The sequence below is a fragment of the Rhopalosiphum padi genome, chromosome 1, assembly GCF_020882245.1.
Source record: "Rhopalosiphum padi isolate XX-2018 chromosome 1, ASM2088224v1, whole genome shotgun sequence".
In the NCBI taxonomy this organism is placed as follows: Eukaryota; Metazoa; Arthropoda; class Insecta; order Hemiptera; family Aphididae; genus Rhopalosiphum; species Rhopalosiphum padi.
In genome coordinates this window covers 7,896,878-7,921,883 of record NC_083597.1, presented here as the reverse complement: position 1 = coordinate 7,921,883, position 25,006 = coordinate 7,896,878, and the positions used below count along the sequence as shown (strand labels likewise).

Below are 25,006 nucleotides of genomic sequence, written 5' to 3'. Positions count from 1 at the left end.
TACAATTCAAACTTAAATAATCCAAACTACAAACTTAATAGAACAAAATACTTATTAACATATTATTTAAAATAAGATATAAACAAAATCACTAACAGTATATCACAGGTATTTGACCCAAAGTCCATAAAACAAAATACTTACAATATTATTGGAAATAAACATTTAAAAAAACTTATATTATTCACAAAACAATAAAAATTTATATATACACTTAAAAATAATAATTTCTTACTGACCTTTGAAGTGAATGGTTTTAGTTAAATGAGATCGAATTCTTTCAGTAGGTTGACTAAGAGTTTTATTGTGATGATGTAAGCGTAATGTAAAATATGTCTTAAAAATTAAAGCAACTATTTGTAACAGGTGATTGTTTAAGGGAGATTGATCAAGTATATGTACCGAAAGACTTGAAAATAAGGTAGATATCTGAATTTTCGATGAAGCTTTTATTGTTAAATAAGAAATTATATCTTTCTTACATTTAATTTCATTTTTGTGGCTTTTAAAAATTGTTTCAGATAATTTACATAGCTTTATAACATCTGTTGAAGGTTTAATTAGGCCACCTTGATTTTTTATATTCAACAAAAAATTATTTGATGAATTACTCAAAAGTGCTTTTACACATTCATTACAATTTATTTTAGTTTTTAGTTTTTTCACAACAAAGCCGGCTATATATTCCACTATATCCGTTACACACATTTCAATTTTGTCAACATCAAAATTATTTAAGACATTTTTAAGGCCGTTCTTTATGTCATCAAAATTATCATCTACATCACTTTCACCATCTTCATAACAAAGTATGTCTATGAATGAATTAGGTTTTTGTGTTTTCTTGGTTGAACCAATTGACAGTATTGGTGTTAGATCTATATTCATACAATTAGCACCTTCGGAGCAAGTCATGATTTCAGTATGTATTATTAGCCGTTTGTAAGCAGCTTCAAATTGAGCAGCAGTAGGATTGTTAGAAAATCCACCCCTAGCTCTCACTGCAGAGAAAAACATCTCCAAGTGGTCTTGTGAGAGTTTATAAGTAAGCAAGTACTCTAAGTGACCATCTTCAAACATATCTGCCTGGTTTAAGATATGAGATATACTTCTTAAACATAGTATAAGTCCAACAAATCCTGTTTTTCGTGAAGACTGAACCAAAGGTATTAATTTATTTTGTTTAACGTCTTTACACTTCAAATTTTGCAAATAAGATATTGATGATTGTATAAATGTTTGAATATTTGTATTATCGGAAAGTTTTAATGGCTTTTTATATTCTGATTTACTTAGGTGATTCCGGGTGTTTAAAAAATCAAAAATGTTGTTGATATTGATACAAAAAGTGATAGTTGAAGCACAGTTATTAAAATCTGTAAGTTCTAAATTATTTTTACAGTAGGTCATTGCATCGGCCACACTTTGGCTAAATGTCTGTGCAGCTAACCTCACCTTCATCTTTTCTTTAAAATAATTTATGTGTCTATTTCTAATTTTTGTAGCAAAATGGAGCCCAAGACCATCTTGTATTGCTACAAGTTTTTCAAAATATTGCCATTTTATTGGGTTACCATTGTCATCATATAACTGTTTCCAGTCTCCAAGAGCATTTCTACATAGCTTCAGCATGTGTGCTGCATCTAAGAATATATGCACATTCTCATTGTTGACTGGATGTTTGAAGAATGTGGAATCTGAATCTGCTGAAAGGTTTGCACCTAAACAACGAGCCATTGAAAAGTTTGCAGCAGTTCCATCAAATGTCAGTGTTCTAATAGAAGCACCAGTATCATTAAGTTTGGTCAAACATATATTAACTAAATTTGCCTTTTCTTGAGCAGACATTCCATTGATTAGAAAATAGGCAACAGGAACTTTCAAGCGTGAATTTATAGCCACTACCATAAATACTAGCGCTTCTTTTGCCTTTGGTAAGCCATCAAAGTCTTCTGTATCTAAACCTAAATTGACATACCCTTGAATTCTATCATTATTAAAATGTAAATCTTCTTTAATAAACATTTCATCCATTAATAAGGCACATATTAATTTTTTTCCTTTGGTCTTCATCAATTCATCAACCTTAATTTTTATGGCGTTTATAGATTCTGCTGTGAAACCCGGTTTGCCATCAATTGAAGAATACCAACCTCTTAATGTACTCGGATGAGGCAAGATTTTGAAAGTTTTACGTACATATTCATAGGCTGCAGGTGAATAAAAATTTAATGTCAGGGCAAAGGAACGGATTTCTGGAGGAATAGTTCTTGAAGTTTTCAGTTTTAATTGTCTCATTAAAATTTGAAACTCTACATTAGGAACAGTTTCCTAAAAATAAATAAACAAAACCACACTCAAATATGTAATTATATTGTATATTTAACATAAAATAATATAGTATAATATATAATATATAATAGATATTTATTTTTATACTATTATTGTTTTCTTTGTTGGATAATGTGAGACACGAGTATTCTTAAATTGTAACATTATACATACATATAGTCATATATAATTGAAAATATCGTAAAAAAAACCACATTTTTCCTTTAATAATGAAATAATTTAAATTCTAGTTTTTGCAATTTTTAAATACACTTAAAGACTATATTTTCAAATACTTGAAATCTTTTGTACCTTTTAATACAAACTTCACACAGAAGATTTTTTCGCCATAAGATAATCCATAATTGGTACAAAATATCCAAAATTTAGATTAGAAAATAGGTTGAGCATATTTGGTGAATTTCCTTGTATAATTAATGATAAGAACCCACCTTAAGCATTGTAAAACAATTATCCGATATTTTATTTTTATCCTTCAAATGCTCAATTAATTCCTCAATATTTTTTATTTTATTTCTTAAATATAAGTTATCATTTCTCAATTTTTTGTTTTTCCTTTTTAATATTTTAACTTTTTCTTGGCTGGCTATCCAATATTTTTTTCGGCCACTTGGTGTTGTTATTTCCGATTCAGATTTAAAGTCCCCAAAAAAACATTTTCTTTTTCTAAAACAAAAAAAAGTAAATTATTGGATCTTATAGAATTCTACATTTTATACTATTATAATATTAACTACCTTGGTCTTTTAACAGGTGTCAGTAGTAAGTCTTGACTAACCATATTATTTACATCTAAATTAACAACTTCAATTTCATTTTCAGAAGCTATCAAAGAAGTACCAGCTATAGAGTTATGTGCATTTTCAGAAATTGGAGAGGTTACACTTTTTTCAACCATAATATCATCTACATTTAGATCAATGACTTCAATATTGTTCAAAGAAATACCAGCTACAAATAATAAGCAAAATAGTTTTTAAAATTATTAAATGTAATATTATTTGTGTACATTATGCAGTACATAATTTATGATTTACTAATTTTAATTTAATAAACTTACATGTATTTTCAGAAATGGAAGAAATCACCAAGTGTTGTTTAGTTACATAATCTTCATTTAAATTAATACCAAGAGTAACACAGGTTGGAAAAATACTTGGTACTGATGACTTTTTTAAAGTTTGTTTGGTCCCAGCAATGTTTAAAGTATAATCTGTTTGTGCAAAATGATTACCACATATGACAGTATTTGCAGATTTATACTTAAACTTAGGATCAAAATCTTGTATGGTGTTAATCCACTTATTAAGATCTACAGTTTCCTTGGGAAATCTATGAAAAATATGTATAATAAATAAACTTATTTTTTTAATTTTTGTCTTTAGTAATTATACAGCATACAGTGCCGTAACTAGATACTTTGGACCATGAAGCAACTATTATTTGGGGAGACCCTTCACAAAATCCATTTATAAACAGAAATTGTTTAAAATTTGAGACCTCACTAATCCCATAATAGTTATAAATTTAAATGCAACTGAAAATATCTTGGGTACCTGTGAAATCTTGGACATCCTTTTACAACTCTGGTTTTACACCCAACCACACAATAAGTATTAACCATTGTTATTTGGTTTGTTTTTTTATGAATAACAATTTTTAGGAGTAGTCTATATTATGTATTAACTCATGAGTAGAAAGCTAATAGGTAAGTAATATTTCAAAAAGTATTTGATAAGAATAATATTTTGTTATCATGGTTTTTTTCATGATGGAAAAATGATATTATCAATTTCTCCATGAATGCCCACAAATGTATAGTTTTCTCTTTTGCACAATGTTGGCTGAAGTTATCTCTCTCTAACCGCAGTCCATTCTATTATATCTATGGAAATAACGAATAAGTACAATAAATTACTATCATCAAATGAGACAACGACGATAACGAACAGAGAACGCGAAATCATGTGGTTTAAAACTTCATACTGTACGCCGCCAATATTTCAACAGTTGTAGTCGTAATAGTGAAATTATAATGTATATTATATTATATAGTATAGATAGGTACTTAATATTATAGTATTTAATATATTATTAATTATTATAATTAAATACAATTAGACGGTACTACTATAGTAAGATACTTGTTGAACTGCATCAGCGTCACGAATGCACACCACGAATATTAGTGGGCCAGGGATAATAGATAACCGTGGTTTTACTTATATACAACAACTAACTGGGGTTTGCTTATTACCTAGCTTCAAACAATTACGTGATGGAATTTTGTAAACGTGGAGTGATAAGCACTAGTATGAAAAATGATAAAAGTGGTAGGGTAGGTAATATGCATGGTTATACGGTGGTTAAACAGTGATCCACTTGAGATGGTGTTGCATAGCAAGTCAAGGGATATTTTCGTTTTTTTTGTCCGAGCTAGTGCAGCGAGCGATCACTATAATAACTTTTTTTCACATTAGTGTCTGCTGGATCACTGGTAAAACGACCGCTAGGTTCGTGGCGGTCACCAGCCATTTTTCGTGTCACGAGCTAAACTATTGAGGTTATCTGTATTTGTTTAGTTGTTTGTTGTTCAATGATTCACTTTTTTAATTTCCTTGGATCCCGCTGCACGGTTAATTTCTTCAACGCTGTAATCTGATTTCTGTTATTTTTATCAACAAGTCTTCGATATGAATCACAGGCGATGAGTAACAACCATAGACCTTTTACTTATAGACCGGCCCATCATATACTAAATACATTGATAGTCGCAAGCCGACAAACCGCAGTGATGCAGCCGAGTGCTACCAGAAAACCATGCGTTCAATGTATTAAAAAGTATTGTGCAATGAAAATATATAATATTTGAAATTGAAATTAAATATTTAATTTTACATAAAAAATAAACGACCACTATTTATTGTTATTCATAAATCATAATTATATATTTGTAACTAAATAATAAATATCAAACATATGAAATTATTCAAAAATAAATATCAAAAACTGACTATTTTATTACTTACTTATTCATTTCTAAATAAAATTAGTTTAGTAAATTTTTTCTAACTCCCATTGTTTCCTTTTGTTGTTGGTTGGCAATGTGTCAAAGTCTTAACGTTATAAAAGTAGTTATTATTATTGTTATTAACTGATCTCTGTGGTTTGTAAATACATTTTGATTACTAACATGATCATCCATTATACTACCTCGAAAAATGGAATTATATACTTGTAATTTAATTTTTATATAAAATTTATTGATGAAATTTTTTTTATACATTTCTTCTTAATTTGAGCTTCGAATCCATCTTTCCGAAACACAACAAATAAAGTTTACATCTTTGCTAGGCTTGTAAAGTGCGTTATTTCTGTTTTTTAATTGAATTAATAAATTTGAATTGTCATTATCAATTAGAAACATTTTACATATTTCACAGTTCATTTTTCTTACAACATTTCTTGCAACAAATCCAGCAATGTACTCTGTGACATTTTCAACATATGGGGTAGCTTTTATACAAACATCAAAATAATCATGATCACGGTATTGGGGTGAAATCTCTAATTGTTCTTCTTTCTCATTTACTATAGAATCAGGTATATTGTACAATTTGGACAACATGGATTCTGGCAAGCAGTTACCATATTGGGATCCACTAACATGGTGATGAACTAAAAGCTTTTTATAGGATGCTTTAAATTCCTTTGCTGAAGGATTGTTATTATAACCTCCTTTTGATCTGACTGCACTAAAAAAAGTTTCTAAGTGATCCTGGGAGATTTTGTATGAAAGAATATACTCCATGCCATAATTTTTTTCTTGTATTAAACCATACACATTCAACAAATTTTTTAAGGCTCATACTATACCTACAAATCCTGTCTTTCTTGGAGAGTTCACTACATTAATTCCATCAATTAGTTTTAGACTAAATACATACTCTTCAAATAATTCAATGAATTGCTTATATTTTAAGTATATGTTTGGAGATAATGCCAGGTTGTATGGGGACTTTGAAAATTTTGTGCGGCAATTCAAAATGTCAAATGCATTGTTCATTAATAAACAAAATTCTGCTGTAGGATTTGTATTTTGAAATATGCCTAACGACTCACAGAATTTTAATGCATTAGATACACTTGAGCTAAGGACTTGTGTTGCCAATTTAACATTCATTTTTTCGTAGTGAAAAAAAAAATGTTTATTTGTCAATCTAGTAGCTGACCTTAATCCTTTTTCTTTTTCTTTTAAATGCAATTTATGTATATGATCCCATTTAATTTCTTCTCCTGCAGCATTAATTAATATTCTCTTATCACTCAGTGTATTTCTGACTAATTTAATCATGTGGCATGGGTCATAAAATACAAAGATTTTTTCCTGGGTTACAGGGTGTGGAAAGAAGAACTGTGGATTATTTAAATTGAAATTTGTTTCTAATTTGATACACATAGTAAAATTACTATGGGCTCCATCAAAAGTAATAGTATGAACTTTCACACCAGTCTCATTAAGAAGTTCTAGACATTTTTGCATTAAATTTGCTCTTTCACTGCCATTCAACCCTTTAACTAAAAAATAGCCTAATGGTAATTTCCAATGAGAATTAATACCTACAGCCATAAATACTAATGCATTTGTAGCATGATCCATGTTATCATTGTCACAATTGTCAATTCCAGCTGAGCCCATATCCACTAAACCATGAAATTTAGTTCCGTCAAATTCAATTTTGTCTTTAATAGACATTTCATCAACTACAACATTAGCAAGAACAATTGAATTTTCTTGGGTTTTAAGTCTAAGAGTGTTAAATGATTCACTGGTAAAACCAGGATCACCATCAATGGATTTGTACCATTTAGTTCAAGTTCGAGGGTGAGGTAAAATATTAGAAAATTGTTTCCTAACAAAATTGTATGCTTTTGTTGAATAAAACAAGAGAGTAATAGCAAATTTCCTTAATTCATCACTATAAATACCATTTTTATTGGCACTTTTTCGTTTAACAATTTCATTTAACATTTTTGAACCAAAAGACTATAGGAAAAAAATAAAAATTCTGAAATAAGTGATTAATTTAGCTTATAAATATTAAATTAAGAATACAAAATAAATAACATTTTTCTATACAAAAAACTTATTTTTACATTTAAGTAAACAAAGAACAATATAATACTAAAACTACACACATTTTATATATATCTAAAATAATTTAAAAACTACTATTTTTATTAATATAAGTTAATGATTAAAATATGGTTAAAGTTGTAATTATTATTTAACAACACTGCACACATTCACATACTTGTAAAATGTGTGATGCATTTTCTGAAATAAGATTTTTTTGTTCTAAAACTTTTATAAGGTCTTCATAAGATTTGACTTTGTTCTGAAGTCTTCTGGCTTTCTCTCTAGTAATTTTCAGTTTATTTAAGGTTTCATTATGCTTAATTTTGAAAAAAACTAAATTTCTACTGGCTCTTCTAGGAGAAATAAAATGTTCAACTCTTAAATCACCAATATATCTTGGACGCTTTACATTATTTAAGTGTATTCTATTTGCTGTTGTTGTACTTGTAATTGGTGATCTAAAATTAATTTGAACCAATTGTATTACTTATAATTATACTTCAGATATAGCTTACAATTTATATTATCTAAAAAATATTACTTACTGAGTGTTAGGGCTGATTGTAATTTGTCCCAAAACCTCATCTGACTCATTGTTCTCAGGTTCATACAGCTTTCTCTTACAGCTAGGTGTACTGTTAATATATAATGTTTAATGCTTATGTTATACAATTTAAGGTACATAATAATCACAAATATTATAAGATGAGATGTAATATTACTTGAATTTGCTGGTATTTACATCCAAAGTTGATGATGTATTTAAAACAGGAAAAGAATTTGGACATAAGAGACCATTCATTTTAAAATTGTTCTTCTCAAAGTGTACACTGCAAATACGATATGATACTAAATATTTATCAAGTGAACAAATGTCCATCCAAGTTTTTTTAAGATTTTCATCTGCTGGAAATCTATAAAATGGATAAAATAGGTTACTATGCTCATTTAAGAATTAACAATACTATAAAAATGCTAATATATACTAACCGAAACAGTTTAACATTGCCAATAGCAGTATTACTGCATATAACACATTTTAGACCCATATTTAATTATAAGTAATTATAATAAATATTATTAAATAATTATAAGAATATAATAATATATAATAAGATTATAATAATATTTTATAATATTACCACAGAATATAACATAGAAATAGAATATATTACAGTATTATAAAAAGGCACGAAAAAACACTACGGACTAAGATAATATATCCGTGATAAATAGGAATACAATAATTTTTGTATCGTATCAGAGTAACTAAGTGACCAGTGGATAACACGGTGGAAACGTGAAGAGGGCCGGTCTATGAGTAAAAGGTCTATGGTAACAACTAATATTTATACACATGCATGGGTTTCCGACTTCCTGTTAACTCGGTTTTTACCCACTGTTTTTGCAAATGTTGTCCGTCCCATATTATCTGCACGTGACCGAGGTATTTTTCAAAAAATAAAATTGAAATCTTATACTTCATAGGTCATTTTGGCTTAATCTAATAACATATTATAATTTGTAAGGAATAACATTTATAGAGGTTACACGTATACAAAAAAAGTTTAGTAACACTGTTTAAATGTCATCAGCAGCAAACATATTTAAAATAAATGATAAATTTATTTTGATGTTTCAATTATTAACGTATAAATGTAATTTTATTACAGCCCAAATAAAGTCACTGAAAATTACACAGATTCTAGTTTTAATTCCGTAGAATAAGAAGAGGAAAACCAGGAGTATGTTGTAGAAAACATTTTAGATAAGCATACAAGATATGGCAAGATGGAATACTTTATCAAGTGGAAAGGTTACAGTGATTCGGAAAATTCTAGGGAACCTATTAAAAATCTTAACTGTAAATATTTAATCAAAAAATTTGAAAAAAAAAGAAAAAGCATGCTATCAAATTCAATTGTTAAAGTCATGTATCATTAGATGTTGGTCCTTCTAGAGTAGCAGAAAAAATTATGGGTATTGGTTATCGTGATAACCAGATTATATTTTTAATAAAGTATTAAAGTATAAAGGAATTGAAAAGCCTGTGGAGATAAAAGCTACCTATACCCACAACTCGTTATCAACTTTTATGAAAAAACATTTGTATGGAAAAATTAATGAACTGTTATAATGTGAATAAGGATGATGAATTGAACTTTTATTTTATATCAAATCATATAATAAATATCTTGAATTATTTTATTTTTTTATTATATGTGACAGGTATACCATACAGATAAAAATATAATTTTATCAATTATAAAATACTTAAATTTTAGCAACTTAATAAACTTTCATAAAATAATTACTATTTTTATTTCACTTATACAATTTAATAATAGTGATCTTTTAAAATGTATTAATACTTCAATTTATGTTATAACTAAATAATTAATTTCAATGTTTTCATTATAAACTTGTTTTAATTCTAATGCAATAGTAAAAGAAAAAAATATGTTAATTTAGGTTTATTTATTCAGTATTTATTTGTTTAAAATTTAGGTTAAATATTCAATACTTTTTTTATTTTAATAATTAAAGCATTTTTTACCATATTTTATCTTTTATTATTAATAGACAGAATCATAGTACTAAAATAGTATTAAAAATCATATAGTTATTTTGTTTTTTTTATATTATCAATATTCATGTATCAATGTACATATACAAATAGTATGACCAAATGTGCTGATTTTCTAGCAGATGTCTTGATAAATATTTTTTATAATTTCAGGACATCAAAAATAAAATTATACCAATTTTTACTCAGCATCCTGCTTTTAACACAACTTCAAATAATTTTTATTTTATTTAATATTCATTTTTATCAATTGTACATTAATTTTCAAATTTAATATATTTTATTAATTTTAGTTATAATCGTAGTTAATTGTATTCAATACAAATACAAATGCAATTTAACAAAGGTTTTAAATATGTATTTTACAAAAAGATTCAAAACTAACTACATATTCATATTCTATAATTAGTTAATAATAATAATATAATAAAGGTGTCTAAAATCTTATCTAGTTATGTGTAAGTGTGTGATGTATAATATTAATGATACATTGTTATTGCTCAATTAAACTTAAAGGGAATAACCTAAAAAACAGAAAAAAATTCATAGGAGCATTTTTAATTAATCACTAAGGAGTTAGGCTACAATCTTTTTATCACTATTTTAGGTATGAAATACTGATGCAAAAAACCTCATATATTATATATATATTTAAAAACTAGTTTGTTCATGTTTTAAGATGAATTTCATCTTTAGTGCCACCTGCTTTTTTTGTACCAATATGTAAGCACATATATTTAAAATCTAAATCTAAATTGACACAACACAGCCATATGGAAAAAAATTGCCAGTATTATGAATGCCAATGGTTATGTTGTTGCTCATTCTGATGTTAATGATAAATTTAGAAATCTCATGGCTACTTACAGGTATGAAACTTTTGTATTCTGTTAGGTTTTGTTTTTAACTTAAGCTTTTTAAATCGGTCAACATTTGATTTTAAAATTATAAGAACAATTTATTCTATTTGTAAAAACTAAATACACAAGATTATTATTTTTAATTTACAATCCTATTTATGAGAATTAATATGGTTTAGAGCAAATCATGCATCTCATAGTGGCGAAGGAGCAATATCTTGGGAATATTTTGAAATAATGAAAAATCACTTTGGCCACAAAAATTTAGTTTTGCTAAAAAATAAGCAATTATTTGAATCATAAATTATAGATAAACCAAGAACATCAACTTAAAATGTAGTTTATAACTCTGCACCACAATTATCAGCTGAATTAAAGTCAAAGATTAACAAACCTACTTTAAAAAGAAAATGCATCAGTCAGTGTAAGTCACAATCTACTTCAATGGACACTAATGTAGATAAGGATATCACAGAAATAGGGGAAAATACTAATGACTCTGATGATTCAGATTCAATAATTTTAAAACCGGTTAGAGTAAAAAATAAAAATAAATATACCGTCTCAAATATTAGATTTGTTGATAGAAGAAAAAACGGAAACAGCCGAAAATAATAAACAGTTTTTTAACCTAATGGGGTGTTTGGTAGAATTGGAAGAAGAAAAGTTAAAAGTACTAAAATCTAATTCGAATAAACCATAAACTCCTTTATTGGCTAAATTAATTGTTTTATTATACAGCTGATTAATTTTATTTTTCGTTAATATGTACAATGAAAGTACTTAAATTTTTTTTTAATTTTCAAAGTTTAGTTGTTCAATTAATCATAAGGTATAAAGTAAACCATTTTTTATGTTATGTTATTACTTTATATTATATGAAGGAAATGATCATTTTTTTTAATTTAAATATGTTAGAAAATATTATTTAAGATTTGAGACTGAAAATAATTTATATGATCTCAGTTGTTATTTATCATAAGATAAAATATGAATAAAGATAAATTAAAATTGTTATTTTTTAGTTATTTAATTACCTATTGTACAATTTGAAAGTTTAGAAATACAATTAAGATGTTTTTAACTCATGTATATTACACATTGTATTTTTACAAAAAAAACAGATAATAATTTTTTAACATCAAGAAAAATGCACATAACTTTATTATTATAAGATCTGAATATTCTAAATTCTCATGATTACAGGGTAATGAGGTAAAGACGTGTTCACTATATCTGTGAATCAACGCTATACTTTAAAGGAAAAGAAAATGTAAAGTGATAGAAACAATTCATAATAAAAGTTTAATATATTGTTGCCTTTTATTTGAGAAGAAATTTGAAGACATAAGAACATTTTTTAATGAATACAGATTCAAAATCTGAAAACACAATAATAAAATTATACATATAGATTTTTTATAAAATTAATATAGATTATAATATATAAAACATGGCTATACAATTGTTGTGTTGCTGTTAAGGTTAAGATATATTAGCTTATTTGGTACTTACAAACTTGCTAAACTGTTTCTTTTATTAATACCAGTTATGTCTTGTTGATTGGTACCGTCATTGACAAATTCATTTAGAATTGCATCAGGGTTTGAATCAATTGGTACCCAAGTATAGTCATCATTTTGTAAAGCTATATTGTGTAATATACAACAAGCAGTCATAGCTTTTGATATATTACCCACATTTTTCATACACACACTCCTATATAACTAAATTAATGAAATATTAAGTCTTTGACCAATTAATAAATTTAAAAATACAAATATTTTAGACAAGAGTCCTAAATATTATATTCACATAATATGGAATATAAGTTGAAATAAAAGTGTTTTATACATAAAACTTACTTCAAACGTCTGAAACGACCTAATAATAGTCCAAATGCCTGATCTATTACTACCCTCATTGAACTCAATCTTTTAATGTAGATTCCTTGAGTTGGAGTCCAAATTTCTCGTTGGCGATATGGGGTCAAGAGTCTTTTTGACAAAGGAAAAGCTGAATCCCCTAATTATAAGTTCAATTAAATTTTTAAATAATTTCCCATCACTAAAAACAAAAATGTGTTTGCAATATTTACATGTGAATATATTTTTTTAATTTACCTAAAATATGGTATTCTGAAGGAAATAAGTTACAATCATCAGCTATTAAACATTTCCCAAGAGAAGAATTTCTATAGACACATGCATCATGAGAAGATCCAGGCCATCCCGCAAACACATAAGTAAATTCAAGATTTGATTTACAAACAGCCTAAAATTATTATGAAAATAGTCACTTTTCAGTATTCAATAAATGAACAATGCTTAATAGTTATTATTACTAGAAAAACTATTGATTGAAACATCTTCCTGTTTGTGTAGTCTTTTCTTTTATTCAGAGGTACTGTAATCCGAATATGACATCCATCAATTGCGCATGCACCAATTACATTAGGGAAATTATTGACCTTTAATGTATTAAAGCTATTTACTACATCTAAAAATATTTACCATTTAAAATAATATTTATAACTATAATTACATACTAAAAAATATATTTTGTGATGTAGGTTGACAGAAAGTCTCAGCTCAGAATTGTTTTATGTGTATCATATGATCAAATGATATATCATCGAATTCATCAAATTTAACACATCCATAATAGTGACTTACCCAAAACCTAATGTGCTGCCTACCTTTTTATAACATGTTTATTGTTTACTATTTTTGTTTTGATGATTTAATAATTATTTTCTTTTAATTAAAAATAATTAAATTAATATTTTTTAGACAAATTATATATTTAAAAATAAAATATGATTAATTATGCCCTAAAGATACTATTGGATTATTATGTCAATATTTATTTATAATATTCTACATTAATAAATACATTAAAAAATGATATTAAATATAAGTTATATTTTAGATTCTAAACGAAGTTAAGAATGTTTTGTTTTTATAATGATGTATGTTTTTTATTTTTGTGTCTATCATCACGTTTTGGAGTAGAAATAAATAATAAATAATGATTTGATTTTTGCCTTCAGCCTCTCTTTGAAAAGGAAAATTCATCTAGTTGGTACTTAGGGGGGGGGGGTTAAAAATCAATACAATCTATTCATTTATAGTTCTACGATTTCACATCATCAAACATATTGATTACAATAATATAATCTTGAAATTCTGAAAGAATTGGTTCGGAGGAAACAAGTTAACAATAATTATTATATTTATTATATTAAAAATATTTCTTAATTTTTAGTTGTCTTTTTCACATTTCATAAGATTGTCACCAACATTTCTTTTATTGAAATTATTTTTAAAAAGTAGGTAATAAATACATCTCTATACTTAAACAATTTTAACTTAATATGTACTATAAAATACTCCAACCATATGCTCAATAGGCATTAACAGAATGAATATTCAAATTGATTCATTTATATATAAATTAAATTTAAGATTAATTTTCATAATTTGAAGTATATTAAGTACATTTAAAATTACTATTAAAAAAAAAATAATTTCTAAATTTTTTTATGATACAAGGTGTTTGGATTATATAGATTTGTTACATAAAAACATTGAAAACCTTAATTTTATTTATATAAATTTTGGAAAAGAATTAAAAATTACCCAATCAATATGATTTGAAAGTAGATTTGTAAAAAAAAAGCAATTATTTATTTTGAATAATAATTATCTAATATACATTTTATTGCAGTAGTAGTTAGAGTCATTAGAGTTACATTAGAGTCAAAAACATGTAAAATTTAGTAATTAATCTTTTAAACAGTATAAACTAATTTATTGAAAATGTATTTAATTTAAAACAATGATTGTTTAAAACTTAAATTAATTTAACAAGATAATTATAAATTTAGATAATAAAAGTATGTCTTAAACCTTGTTAGGTAGATGAAATATATTTTAATAATACATTTTTTAGAAAAATTAACAGGGAATCTGATTTTTAATACATATAAATATTTAGGTAAATTATAAATTTAAAGTTTAAATAATAAATATAACATAATTAATATTAACTTATATAAAAATTTGACATTAGATGAATGATAAGACCAGGGGTGGTCCAACTTTTTTATATCGTGCCAAACAAAAATAAAGAAGGGCGGGCAAGTGGGTATCGCTCTGCTACATAGTAGAGATAGAGAGTAGGTCAGTATAATGGATGTGTTTAATTTGAATGCAATGACAGGTATCATTGTATACAAAAAAACGATTCTGAACGGAGATGATATGTCAGTCTAGGATAATTAGTATAATATAACTTTTTTAAGCTATTTATAGACAATTAAAATTTTCGATTTTCCTAAGTTTTTTTATAAAGATAATTTATAGATAAAAAAAAATTGTCATTCAAAAAAATCTTAAATTTTAATAAAAGAGATATGTTGTACTTATTGTAATAATAAAAAAAATAATAAAAAACCATTAGTCACAATTTTTGTTTATAAGCATTTAAAGTTGAAAATTTATAAAATTTTTGTGATTTATACCTAAGGTACTTGTAAAATTTGTCAAAAAAAATATTATTGATTCGCAAATTCTGAAAACCAATTTGCAATTAATTGCAACTCATTAGCAAAATATTGGCATATTTTTCAAATTGATACAACAAAGTCGGGAAGCTGCGTGAATTTGGCCCCCCCCCCGTAATGGTTTTTAGCTTATGTTTTGATGATTTATTTGCAAATTCTAAAAATCAATTTGCAATTATTTGCAATTGATTTACAAAATATTGATATATATCTCGAATCGATCAAAAAAAGTCGGTGGGCCAACTTCACATACATATTTTTTACAATTGTGTGTTTAAATGAACAACATATTTAATTCAGTTAGTTTTATTATACTAAAACATAACTATGATGTACCCAGTTTTCTTAGAAAGTAAATATACTGTGGTTGTATCATAAAGTTATTAATTAAGAATTTTATTTGTATCCATTGTCGCTCAATATACCTAACCTAGGCAAAAGAATTCTAGATGAAAGTACTTTGAGAAAAAAATTATATTACAAATATTTATAAAAATGTAATGAACCAAATAATTAGTGATATTGGAAATAATTACGTTTACATAATTGTTGACGAGATAACCGATCATAGAGGTTTATATATAATATTTTTTTAATTTCTCATATAATAAAATATATTATTTTGGTTTAAGTTTGGCTATTGAAAATGTATTAATTGCTAAATTAAATTATATTTAGTTTTATGTAAATAACTAGAATCTACCAATTATGAAACTATTTGTCAATTTATTAATTCTTCGTTAAAAATACTTCTTGGTATTAAACAAAAAGTATTACTTTTTAAAGCAGACGCTAATTTAGATATAACGCCTACCTTATTAAATTGTTTTAAATATAAACCAATAACTAGCACTGACAGCGTGAATAGCTATTTTATGAGGTGGCCATATCGTGCAAAAATGGGGATGGCAATTCCAATGACTCCAGTCTCCAGGAACTAGACATCCATAATTTATATTTCCATAGTCACACTTAACAACATACCTATACCTAAGTAAATATTAGGTAACCTAGTTTATATTATTGAGAAATCGTTTAAAATATGAGAAAAAATTGATGGGTGGGTAGTGGGTACTTATTTAAGGTAGTTGCATCATAGAAAATAAAAGTCCATACTGTACAGTATCATACTAATAACCACGAGTTAACTTTTATGGTAAATATATTAATTTACTAAGAACAATTTAGCTTATAAACAGTTTTGAAAATTTTTTAACTCGGTTAACTATTTTTTTCATTTGTATTTACAAGTTAATAGACATTTTCAATACATAAATTAAACCAAAAATTAAGTAAAAGAATACTATATAGATAGTATAAGATTAATGCATTAGAACAAAATGAAAAATAAGTAGTCAAAAGAGAAAATGTAGAACATATTAAAAAACTTAGTGCATGAAGTTTCAACCACATAAAATATGATTGACATTGAAAACACTTATCGCAAACCTACATCACAAAATCAGGACAAGTCTTTGATAGATAATTGTCGAATTAACTTCCAAAAAAAATCGAAATTAATTTATGAAGAAGCAAGGTAAAATTGAATTCAATAACCAACAGATTTATATTTATGAAAGTCTGAGAGCATTCAATAGAAAATCGTAATGGGAAACAAGAACTAAAGGAAAAGAATTCAATTTATTTGGACAAGTTATAGTAGGATATTCTACAAGAAAGATGCTAAAAAAAATTATGTAAAATGTAACAAAATTTAATTTTTTTATAAAAACGTACTTGATTTATAGCATTTTTTATTTGTATATAATCAACAAAGAATTACTTCTTTTTATAATATTTTTATATTACGCATTCCATTATATAAAATTCAAACAACAGTAATAAATAATCTATACTTTTTAATTGGGAACAAAAATTTAATTTATTTTATAATTTGGCATATTTATCATATTGTAATACTTTTATTTGTAACATATTTACAAATAAACTTCTATCAACTTACTTACATAATTTTGTCTGAAAAAAATTAAAATGGGTCTATTTTAACTATACATAAATATGGGTTTACTGCTTATCAGCAATTATTAATTTTTCCTTTATGTCAACATACTGTCACATGAAGCGTTTAATCGGGTCAATCATTTTAACTATATAATAAACATTCAAAAAAATATTATGCTGATTAGATATTCATCAATTCTATAGAATCAAACTTGTATCACACACAAATATTCTTACCAAGGTTTTATAATTATAAAAAATAATAAAATAATAACATATTAAAATATCATTTGTATAGATTAATATACTATTTTAAATACTTTAATGTCATAAATGATTGAAATAAACTCAGAATGTATACTCTTACAATCTTACATCACAGATAACAGAAATATAGTAAATAAAGATTTATATGAGTATTTTATGGGTATAAAGAATTGCAATTTGGATGTTTTAGTTTTGAATATCAGGTCTTATAATCAAAAATATATAGATTAATTTTGGTGTATGATAAACAACTCAATTAAGTTTTTGGACAGTTGGATATAATTATTCTTAGTGAAACTTGGAATAGCACAGGGTTTATTACCCAAAATATAAGTAGTTACAAAAGTGAAAATACATTATATCTATTAATCAATTGCAAATGTTCTCAGTTGTTTAAAATTAAACATTAAGTTAAATAATAAGCCAATTACAATTTTAGCCATATATCGTTCACCACAAACTAATATCAACATTTTTTTATCTTAATGAGCTACTATAATAACCTCAGGTCTTATACGTAAAAATTGTACATGTATTGGAGATATAAATATTGACATATTAGAAAAAAATACATTTCTTATAACAGAAAACTATTTAAATATACTATTGTCAAATGGTTTTACTTCTCAAATCTATACACATACTAGAGTGGGATACCACACCAGATCTTGTATTGACCACATATTTAGTAAAAATATTAATCTCATGCCAGTGGTAATTATAGTATAACGGATCATTACACAATTATAGGTAGCTTAAAAGGTTCACAGGTAAATAACAAACCCATAGACAGTTATTCAAATTTAACATCTTATATCAATTATAATAAGGTAGTTAGTTTGTTATCCTATATCAAATGGACTAGATTATACGAAACTAATAATACTAATATCGTAAGCTAAAACCTTGGATTACTAGTGGTCTTGTAACATCAATAAAAAATATAGATAAGCCTAATATCAAAATTAAAAAGGATTTTTCAAATCATAAATTATTAAATTATTACAGAGTATATAAAAATAAATTAACAATACTTATTCGGAAGGCTAAAAAAAAATATTATATCAATAAAATAGAAACATATAAAGGTAATGGACGAGAAGTATGGCAAGAAAAAAATAGAAAATAGAAAATCTGCAAGGCTTCCAATTAATGAAATAATAGAGGATAAATATCCGATTTCAACACCTAAAGACTACTTAAACATAGTAAACTCTTATTTCGCAACAATTGATAGAAAACAATTTTCCTAATAATATAAATTACACACAACCTATATTAGGGATAAAGATTAATAATATGTCAAACCCAAGCTCCAACTTCAATTTAAATACCATTGCAGGTAGTTCCAAAGTAATAAATATATTAAATAATCTGAATAACCACTTGTCACCTGGACCTGATGGTTATACAGCAAAATTTCCAGTGGCGTAACTGAGGGCCTGCAGACCCCGCGTTGTGGGGGGCCCACGGTAATTTGGGGCTTTTGGTTAAAGTAAATTTAATTCCCGTGAAAAAAATTTGAATAATTCCTTTTTTCAAATTAAATTAGTGTTAATCTAGGCGCAGTTTAAATATAAACATGTTAGTTGATAAGTTTGCCCAAAAAATGCTAGAAGATTGCAGAAATTTAAATAAAATAATTCAGTAAAATTTAGTAATTTATACCTTAAGTATTAAGTAATAATTGTGTAATATTAAATAAATATTGTTATTTTTTTATCATATCATAACAATATTTTAATTAAAATAAGTGATTTACCTATATTAGTACAATGTTTTTAAATTAATATATCTATCTAAACAATATTTTAGGGGCCCATTTTTTATTTTTGAGAGGGGCCAAATTTTTTGATTATGCCACTTACTATTTCTCAAACAAATAGGCGATAACGTGATATTACCTATTATACATATAATAAACTGTAGCATTACTAATGGTATAGTACCTCATGAATTTAAAGTAGCAAAAAGTATACCAATTCATAAAAAAAGGAAATAAAACAGATTTCACTAATTACAGACCTATTTCAATAGTAGGAATTTTAGCTAAAATTCTTAAAAAAGTAATAAAAAATCAGCTATTAGAATACTTGGAGAAACAAAATATTATTTGATGGACAATACGGGTTTAGAACAAATTTAGGAACTGAGGATGCTTTAATTGATTTAAATAACTTTTTACATAAAAAAAAGGGATAGTAAAAATAAAATTCTAATTTTTTTTTCTTGGACTTAGAAAAAACATTTGATTCAATCAGTAGACAATTATTATTAAACAAATTAAAATATTTAGACTTTGTTGACAACACATTAAAATGGTTTACTAGTTATCTGAGTAACAGACAACAACTAACTACTATTGGATCTCATAATAGTAATTATTGTTATGCCAAAGATTATGGAGTCACTCAAGGTACAGCATAAGGCCCTATGTTATTTTTAAAATATATTAACTTTATAGCTGCCTCATTGTTAAAAAGAAAATAGCCATATTAGCTGATGACATAGCACTAGTTAATTTTGAAGATAAATGGAAAATATTGAAACAAACTGTTGAAATTGATTTAAGGTAAATCTATGACAGGAAAGGAGAAATCTTATATCACTTACCTAACATAAATAAATCAGTTTGCGTGTCAATAGTTACAATTTGTTCATAGCTCCCTGTTGTAAACAACTTTATAATATATATTCGAAACTGGTATGACAGATTGTAGTTGTGAACCAATTATTAATTAAATATTTAAGAGTGACAGTCAATAAATTTCAATCTGAAATGGTCCGAACATATTACACAGAATATTAAAAATAAAATGAGGAGCTTAACTATTTTGTTCTACAAAATTTGATTTCTTGACAAATCAACTACATGAAAAATATACATGACACTGAGTAATTCAATTTTATTATATGGCATACATGATAGGGAGGATCAAACAGAACAAACTCATTGCATATTGCCTAAAAAATGACTGTAAAAATAGCGTACTGCCTTCTATTAAAACACCCTTCAGAGGAATTATTCAACAATACAAATATATTATCTGTTTATAAATGACTAGCTGTTCTGTCACGGCGTTGCCCGTGTATTAGATGTGTTAATAATGTGTGAAGCTCACGTCGATCAAACGGTTATCAAAGTGTATTCGAATAAATACGTGTTTAACAGTTGCAAGATGCAATGAAAGTGAAATACGTCAGACATCAGCGGCGTTATTATTTAGAATGTACGATTATATAATTATTATTTTAATAAAAAATTCCAGTCGACCCTATCTAATAGTTGCATGTATTTTTATGACTCAATAAAGGAAAAACATATTCTCATTACTTACTATAAATTTATCAAAATGTTTGGCTACCCCTGGACTCTTCGACCTCTAAGGGAGTAAAAGAGGGGTTTTATACATAGCTATAGATATATGCGTATTTTTTTATTGTTTAATAATTATATTATATTAAGACAAACGGCCAATAACTGATGTATTTCAATAAATAAATATTTTTTTTGTAACTATATTTTTGTGTTTATCTCATAAAAATTTAAATGCATATTTTTGCATAAATGTAGTAAATAAAAGTCATATTTTACAGTTTTTTATTGCATACAAATCCTAGCCAAATTTATTATATTTATATTTAATTGATTAAGTAGTACTTTATTGTTTAATTGTACAATTATTTTTTTAGTTCTAAAATAGTATTTTGCTGTAAACAAATTATGTTATCCACGAACTCTGTATATCAGATACGAGCTTATAGCTCAGTTTGTAAACGTATCAGCTAGTATTAATGTAATTTATTGTAACTATGTAACAGATTTTGCTGAAATAAATAAATTTAAAAACATTACTCTGGGGAACTAAAAACTTTTATATTATTATGAATTTTACCATACATAATAATATTTATGAATTATTTAAAAATATTATCAATTTATAAGTACTATGAATCTATTTAGTAACCCACTCGACACCTAATAAACACCAGATCAGTACCCACTTACATACCTTTTTAATTATATTTTTTATAGTTTAATATTTTAACTCACAAGTCACAATTAAGAATGGTGAACAACTAAAATAGTTTTCTAAATAATATGAAATTTAGTACATACTTAATTGGAAATATTAAAAAATATATATTATAAGTTGATTTTAAGTTAAGTACCTACAGAAAATGAGTTAAGTTAACAAGATAAAATTAATTTAACTTTTAATTTATTAATGACAAGTCTTTAATTAACACAATGTTTCAAGATACAATGTTTTACAGTAAATTACTTAATACGAATATTAAATTATAGAAATGTATATGATCGATACACAGATAAGTGAGCTTTACATTTTACCATCTTGGCTTATCATAAATTGAGTTCCATAATTTTCATCAATTCAATTATTTAATAAAAAGTATAAAGCTCATAATAACTATTAACAAATGTTGGGTTAGATATTGTGGTACCTATATTAACTAATTAACTATAAAAATATTGTCTTTCTCTAATATAGTATATCAGTGACATATTAATACTAAATTGGCAAAAATATAAGGTGATTTTGATGTTAATAATACTAGACAAAACATTTGTGATATATTTTATTTTAGCGATAAGTCGTAAATAGCAATACACTGGGCAAGCAATGACACAAGACTAATTTGGCACACATATATTATATAGTAAAATATAATAAAATACAATTATAGTACAAAGAAAAGTCAATTTAAAATTGATAATACATATTTCTCAAATTAATATTGGCTGATAATATACTTAGTAATAATTTTGCCAACAACTATAATCAAATAATCACTTATAATAGTACATGAGAATACATGAATGTGATGTTAAATAAGGATCAGTCGTTAAATATTATTCATCAAAATTATCATTTCAAAAGAAATAGGAGGATCCTGTTTAGATCATATACTTTTAAAATCTAATATACTAACAAATGGTAACAAGCACGTAAACAAAAAAAATGTTGGGGAGGTTTACAAAATGTAGCAAACATAGTATACGTGAGTGAATGGTAAAGCATTTGTTGCCATACATCTTTAACTGACCATTACTCAATAGTTCCCAATGTAAGTAATCTAGTCATCAACACAAACAATCTACCGAATCCGAAAACAAATAGATCACTCCAAATTATCCAGATTATTTTAATAATTATTGATAATTTTAGTTTTTTTTTTCAAATATTGTAATAGGTATTTTAACAGACAATTTTTTACACAATACTACATTTTAATATTATATTTTATAAACAAGGAAAAAAAATATTTATTTATATTGATATTTTAATTATGTGAGAAACGTTTATTGAAAATTGTAATTATTTAATTTTATATTACCTAATTAATGAATTTTTTATTTATATTTCAAAATGTGAACTCATGGGCCCCCACACAAAAATGTTCAGTGGGGCCTATTATATTCTTGAAGAATAAATTAAAAGAAAAAATAGCAGGTAGAAGGATTATGATTATAAAATTTGTTAAGTTATCAAAAATAGTTATAGCTTTAAGATTGGTTTCTATAATGAATGTAAATGTAAGGTATAATGAATGAATGTAAGATATATTATAATAATAAAATATAAATTCAGTAGCTATTTTTCACACCATTAAATAGTCATATAAAGATATACCCATACATGTTTTCTTTTACTTTTACGTTTGGGCAATGTAATGATAGATATCGGATAGATATTAACCTATTTACATGTTATTCCAACCTTATAACAAAAACCTCAAATATTTAATTTGTATTATACTTTAATCTAGTTTGGTTTGATTTCAAGAAAAATCCATAACTTTCATATATAACAATTATATTATTATCTATAGTTACAAATTATATCTTAAGGCTAAAACGTCTAGAAACCTTGAATACTAACATTTATCATAATGTGATTTTTTTATTTTACAACATGGTATTTTGTTATGACGTTTGAAGGAAATCTAGTAATACATAACAAGACTACAAGAGTATGCTCTAAACACGGCATTTTTGTATAGAAGACTAACAACAATAATAAAAATAGAAATAGGGCTTACCAATAGATCGAATCAAGTCACAAAAAATGCATGAGTGGTTGAACATCTGGTATTCGCAAAAATGACGTGTGTAATATTTGACACTATGACATTCTAAGTAGGACTGTGACTGTGCGTTTACACTTTAATCCTAAAACAATTGCGATTTGCATTAAAAGAACATATCCAGATCGACGTTGTTAATAGTAATGTTGAATAACCTAAATCAATAAAAAGTAATAACATTATCATAGAATAGTGCTCTTATCAACCAAGTTGTAGTAGCTAATATGCATGTATATATTAGTATATATATTATATATGCATATATATTGTATGCATACGGATAGAAAAACGCACCGGGTTGTTTGACAATGGTTAGCCACAGAACAATGAACAAAAAAACATTACTTAAGAGATCACAACACTAAATTTTTTTTTTAATTTTTAATTTATTAGTGTATTATTATAGTAAACACAATGAAAAACGTTTTGGTAAAAATCTGAAGTTAAAAAAATGATTATTCAACGAGATAATGAGTTAGATGGATAGCCGCGTGACGTCATAGAGCCGACGACTGAGCAGCCTCCCATGTTTTACGTGTAACACAATGATTTTAAATTCTGAAATACTATAATTTTAGTTATAAAATCGTAAGTATATTTATGTTCTTAAGACGGGGTGGTGTGATTTAAAATTAAATATAATCTTGTTGTTGCATATATATTAATAAATTATTATCTATATATATTATATATATAAGAATTTAACCTGATTTTAGAGACAAAGGAAACCGGTTTTGAACGTCTCTGACCTTATCCCATCCTCTCATAATAATAATTTAATAATCAAGATTTTCAAGAAGAAAAATGCGTTACGTATCGACAGAGAATAGTTACGTACCGCCTCGTATCGAAGTCTGAGTCCGATACGAGTCGGTACGTATCGCTAGTATATTTCACGTGTAACTTCTTGAACGCTCAAAATTGACCCAATACGTATTGATACGTATTATTTTCTTCCTTGAAAATCTTGAATATTAATAATATAGATTATTATATGTATATAATATATATATAGATTACCTAATTACCAATTATTTTCATATATTCACCGATAATTATATCTGTCTATTTTTTTGCATTTAAAAAAATCAGATTAAATCTCGAATGTCAAGCAGTAGAAAATAGAACTATTAGTAGAAGACAATAAGACATTGATTAAT

General features: G+C 25.8%; 2 protein-coding genes and 1 long non-coding RNA gene across 7 annotated transcripts; 1 reads left to right on the top strand and 2 right to left on the bottom strand.

Moving 5' to 3' along the window:
• Window positions 1-2,618: 2,618 nt before the first annotated feature.
• Window positions 2,619-4,282, bottom strand: LOC132932051 (uncharacterized). Its single transcript, XM_060998242.1, has 4 exons — window positions 3,909-4,282; window positions 3,413-3,684; window positions 3,090-3,303; window positions 2,619-3,018 (listed from the first exon to the last, which is right to left on the bottom strand). Exons 1-4 carry the CDS (start codon window positions 3,974-3,976, stop codon window positions 2,766-2,768), a joined length of 807 nt encoding a protein of 268 aa, XP_060854225.1. The 5' UTR covers window positions 3,977-4,282; the 3' UTR covers window positions 2,619-2,765.
• Window positions 3,250-3,724, top strand: LOC132932052 (uncharacterized). The gene is made up of 2 exons (XR_009662807.1): window positions 3,250-3,343; window positions 3,425-3,724. It is a non-coding gene; the product is annotated as an uncharacterized LOC132932052 (long non-coding RNA).
• A 2,928-nt stretch (window positions 4,283-7,210) lies between the features above and the next one.
• Window positions 7,211-24,242, bottom strand: LOC132918141 (uncharacterized). Of its 5 annotated transcripts, XR_009660386.1 has the most exons (8): window positions 24,141-24,242; window positions 23,802-24,001; window positions 13,284-13,438; window positions 13,063-13,213; window positions 12,805-12,964; window positions 12,455-12,666; window positions 8,215-8,406; window positions 8,038-8,127 (listed from the first exon to the last, which is right to left on the bottom strand). XR_009660386.1 is itself a non-coding variant. In XM_060979254.1 (6 exons), the coding sequence occupies exons 3-6, from the start codon at window positions 12,646-12,648 to the stop codon at window positions 7,641-7,643; spliced, it is 786 nt and encodes a 261-aa protein (XP_060835237.1). In that variant the 5' UTR covers window positions 12,649-12,666; window positions 23,802-24,001; window positions 24,141-24,242; the 3' UTR covers window positions 7,211-7,640. The 5 variants fall into 5 exon arrangements, 3 of the variants coding, with proteins under 3 accessions (XP_060835237.1, XP_060835238.1, XP_060835239.1); XR_009660387.1 differs by lacking the exons at window positions 8,038-8,127; window positions 8,215-8,406 and adding an exon at window positions 12,243-12,321; XM_060979254.1 differs by lacking the exons at window positions 12,805-12,964; window positions 13,063-13,213; window positions 13,284-13,438 and adding an exon at window positions 7,211-7,950.
• Between the last annotated feature and the right edge of the window lie 764 nt (window positions 24,243-25,006).

What these genes read in the sequence shown, in the direction of transcription:
- LOC132932051 (XM_060998242.1), bottom strand. Translation starts at nt 3,976, where the DNA reads ATGGTTAATACTTATTGTGTGGTTGGGTGTAAAACCAGAGTTGTAAAA. An exon ending in TTCCATTTCTGAAAATACAT is followed by an intron (nt 3,304 to 3,412) that starts GTAAGTTTATTA and finishes TATTATTTGTAG; the next exon opens with CTGGTATTTCTTTGAACAAT. An exon ending in ACACCTGTTAAAAGACCAAG is followed by an intron (nt 3,019 to 3,089) that starts GTAGTTAATATT and finishes TTTTTGTTTTAG; the next exon opens with AAAAAGAAAATGTTTTTTTG.
- LOC132918141 (XM_060979254.1), bottom strand. Translation starts at nt 12,648, where the DNA reads ATGAAAAATGTGGGTAATATATCAAAAGCTATGACTGCTTGTTGTATA. An exon ending in AGAAACAGTTTAGCAAGTTT is followed by an intron (nt 8,407 to 12,454) that starts GTAAGTACCAAA and finishes TCCATTTTATAG; the next exon opens with ATTTCCAGCAGATGAAAATC. An exon ending in ACAATCAGCCCTAACACTCA is followed by an intron (nt 7,951 to 8,037) that starts GTAAGTAATATT and finishes AATTAATTTTAG; the next exon opens with ATCACCAATTACAAGTACAA.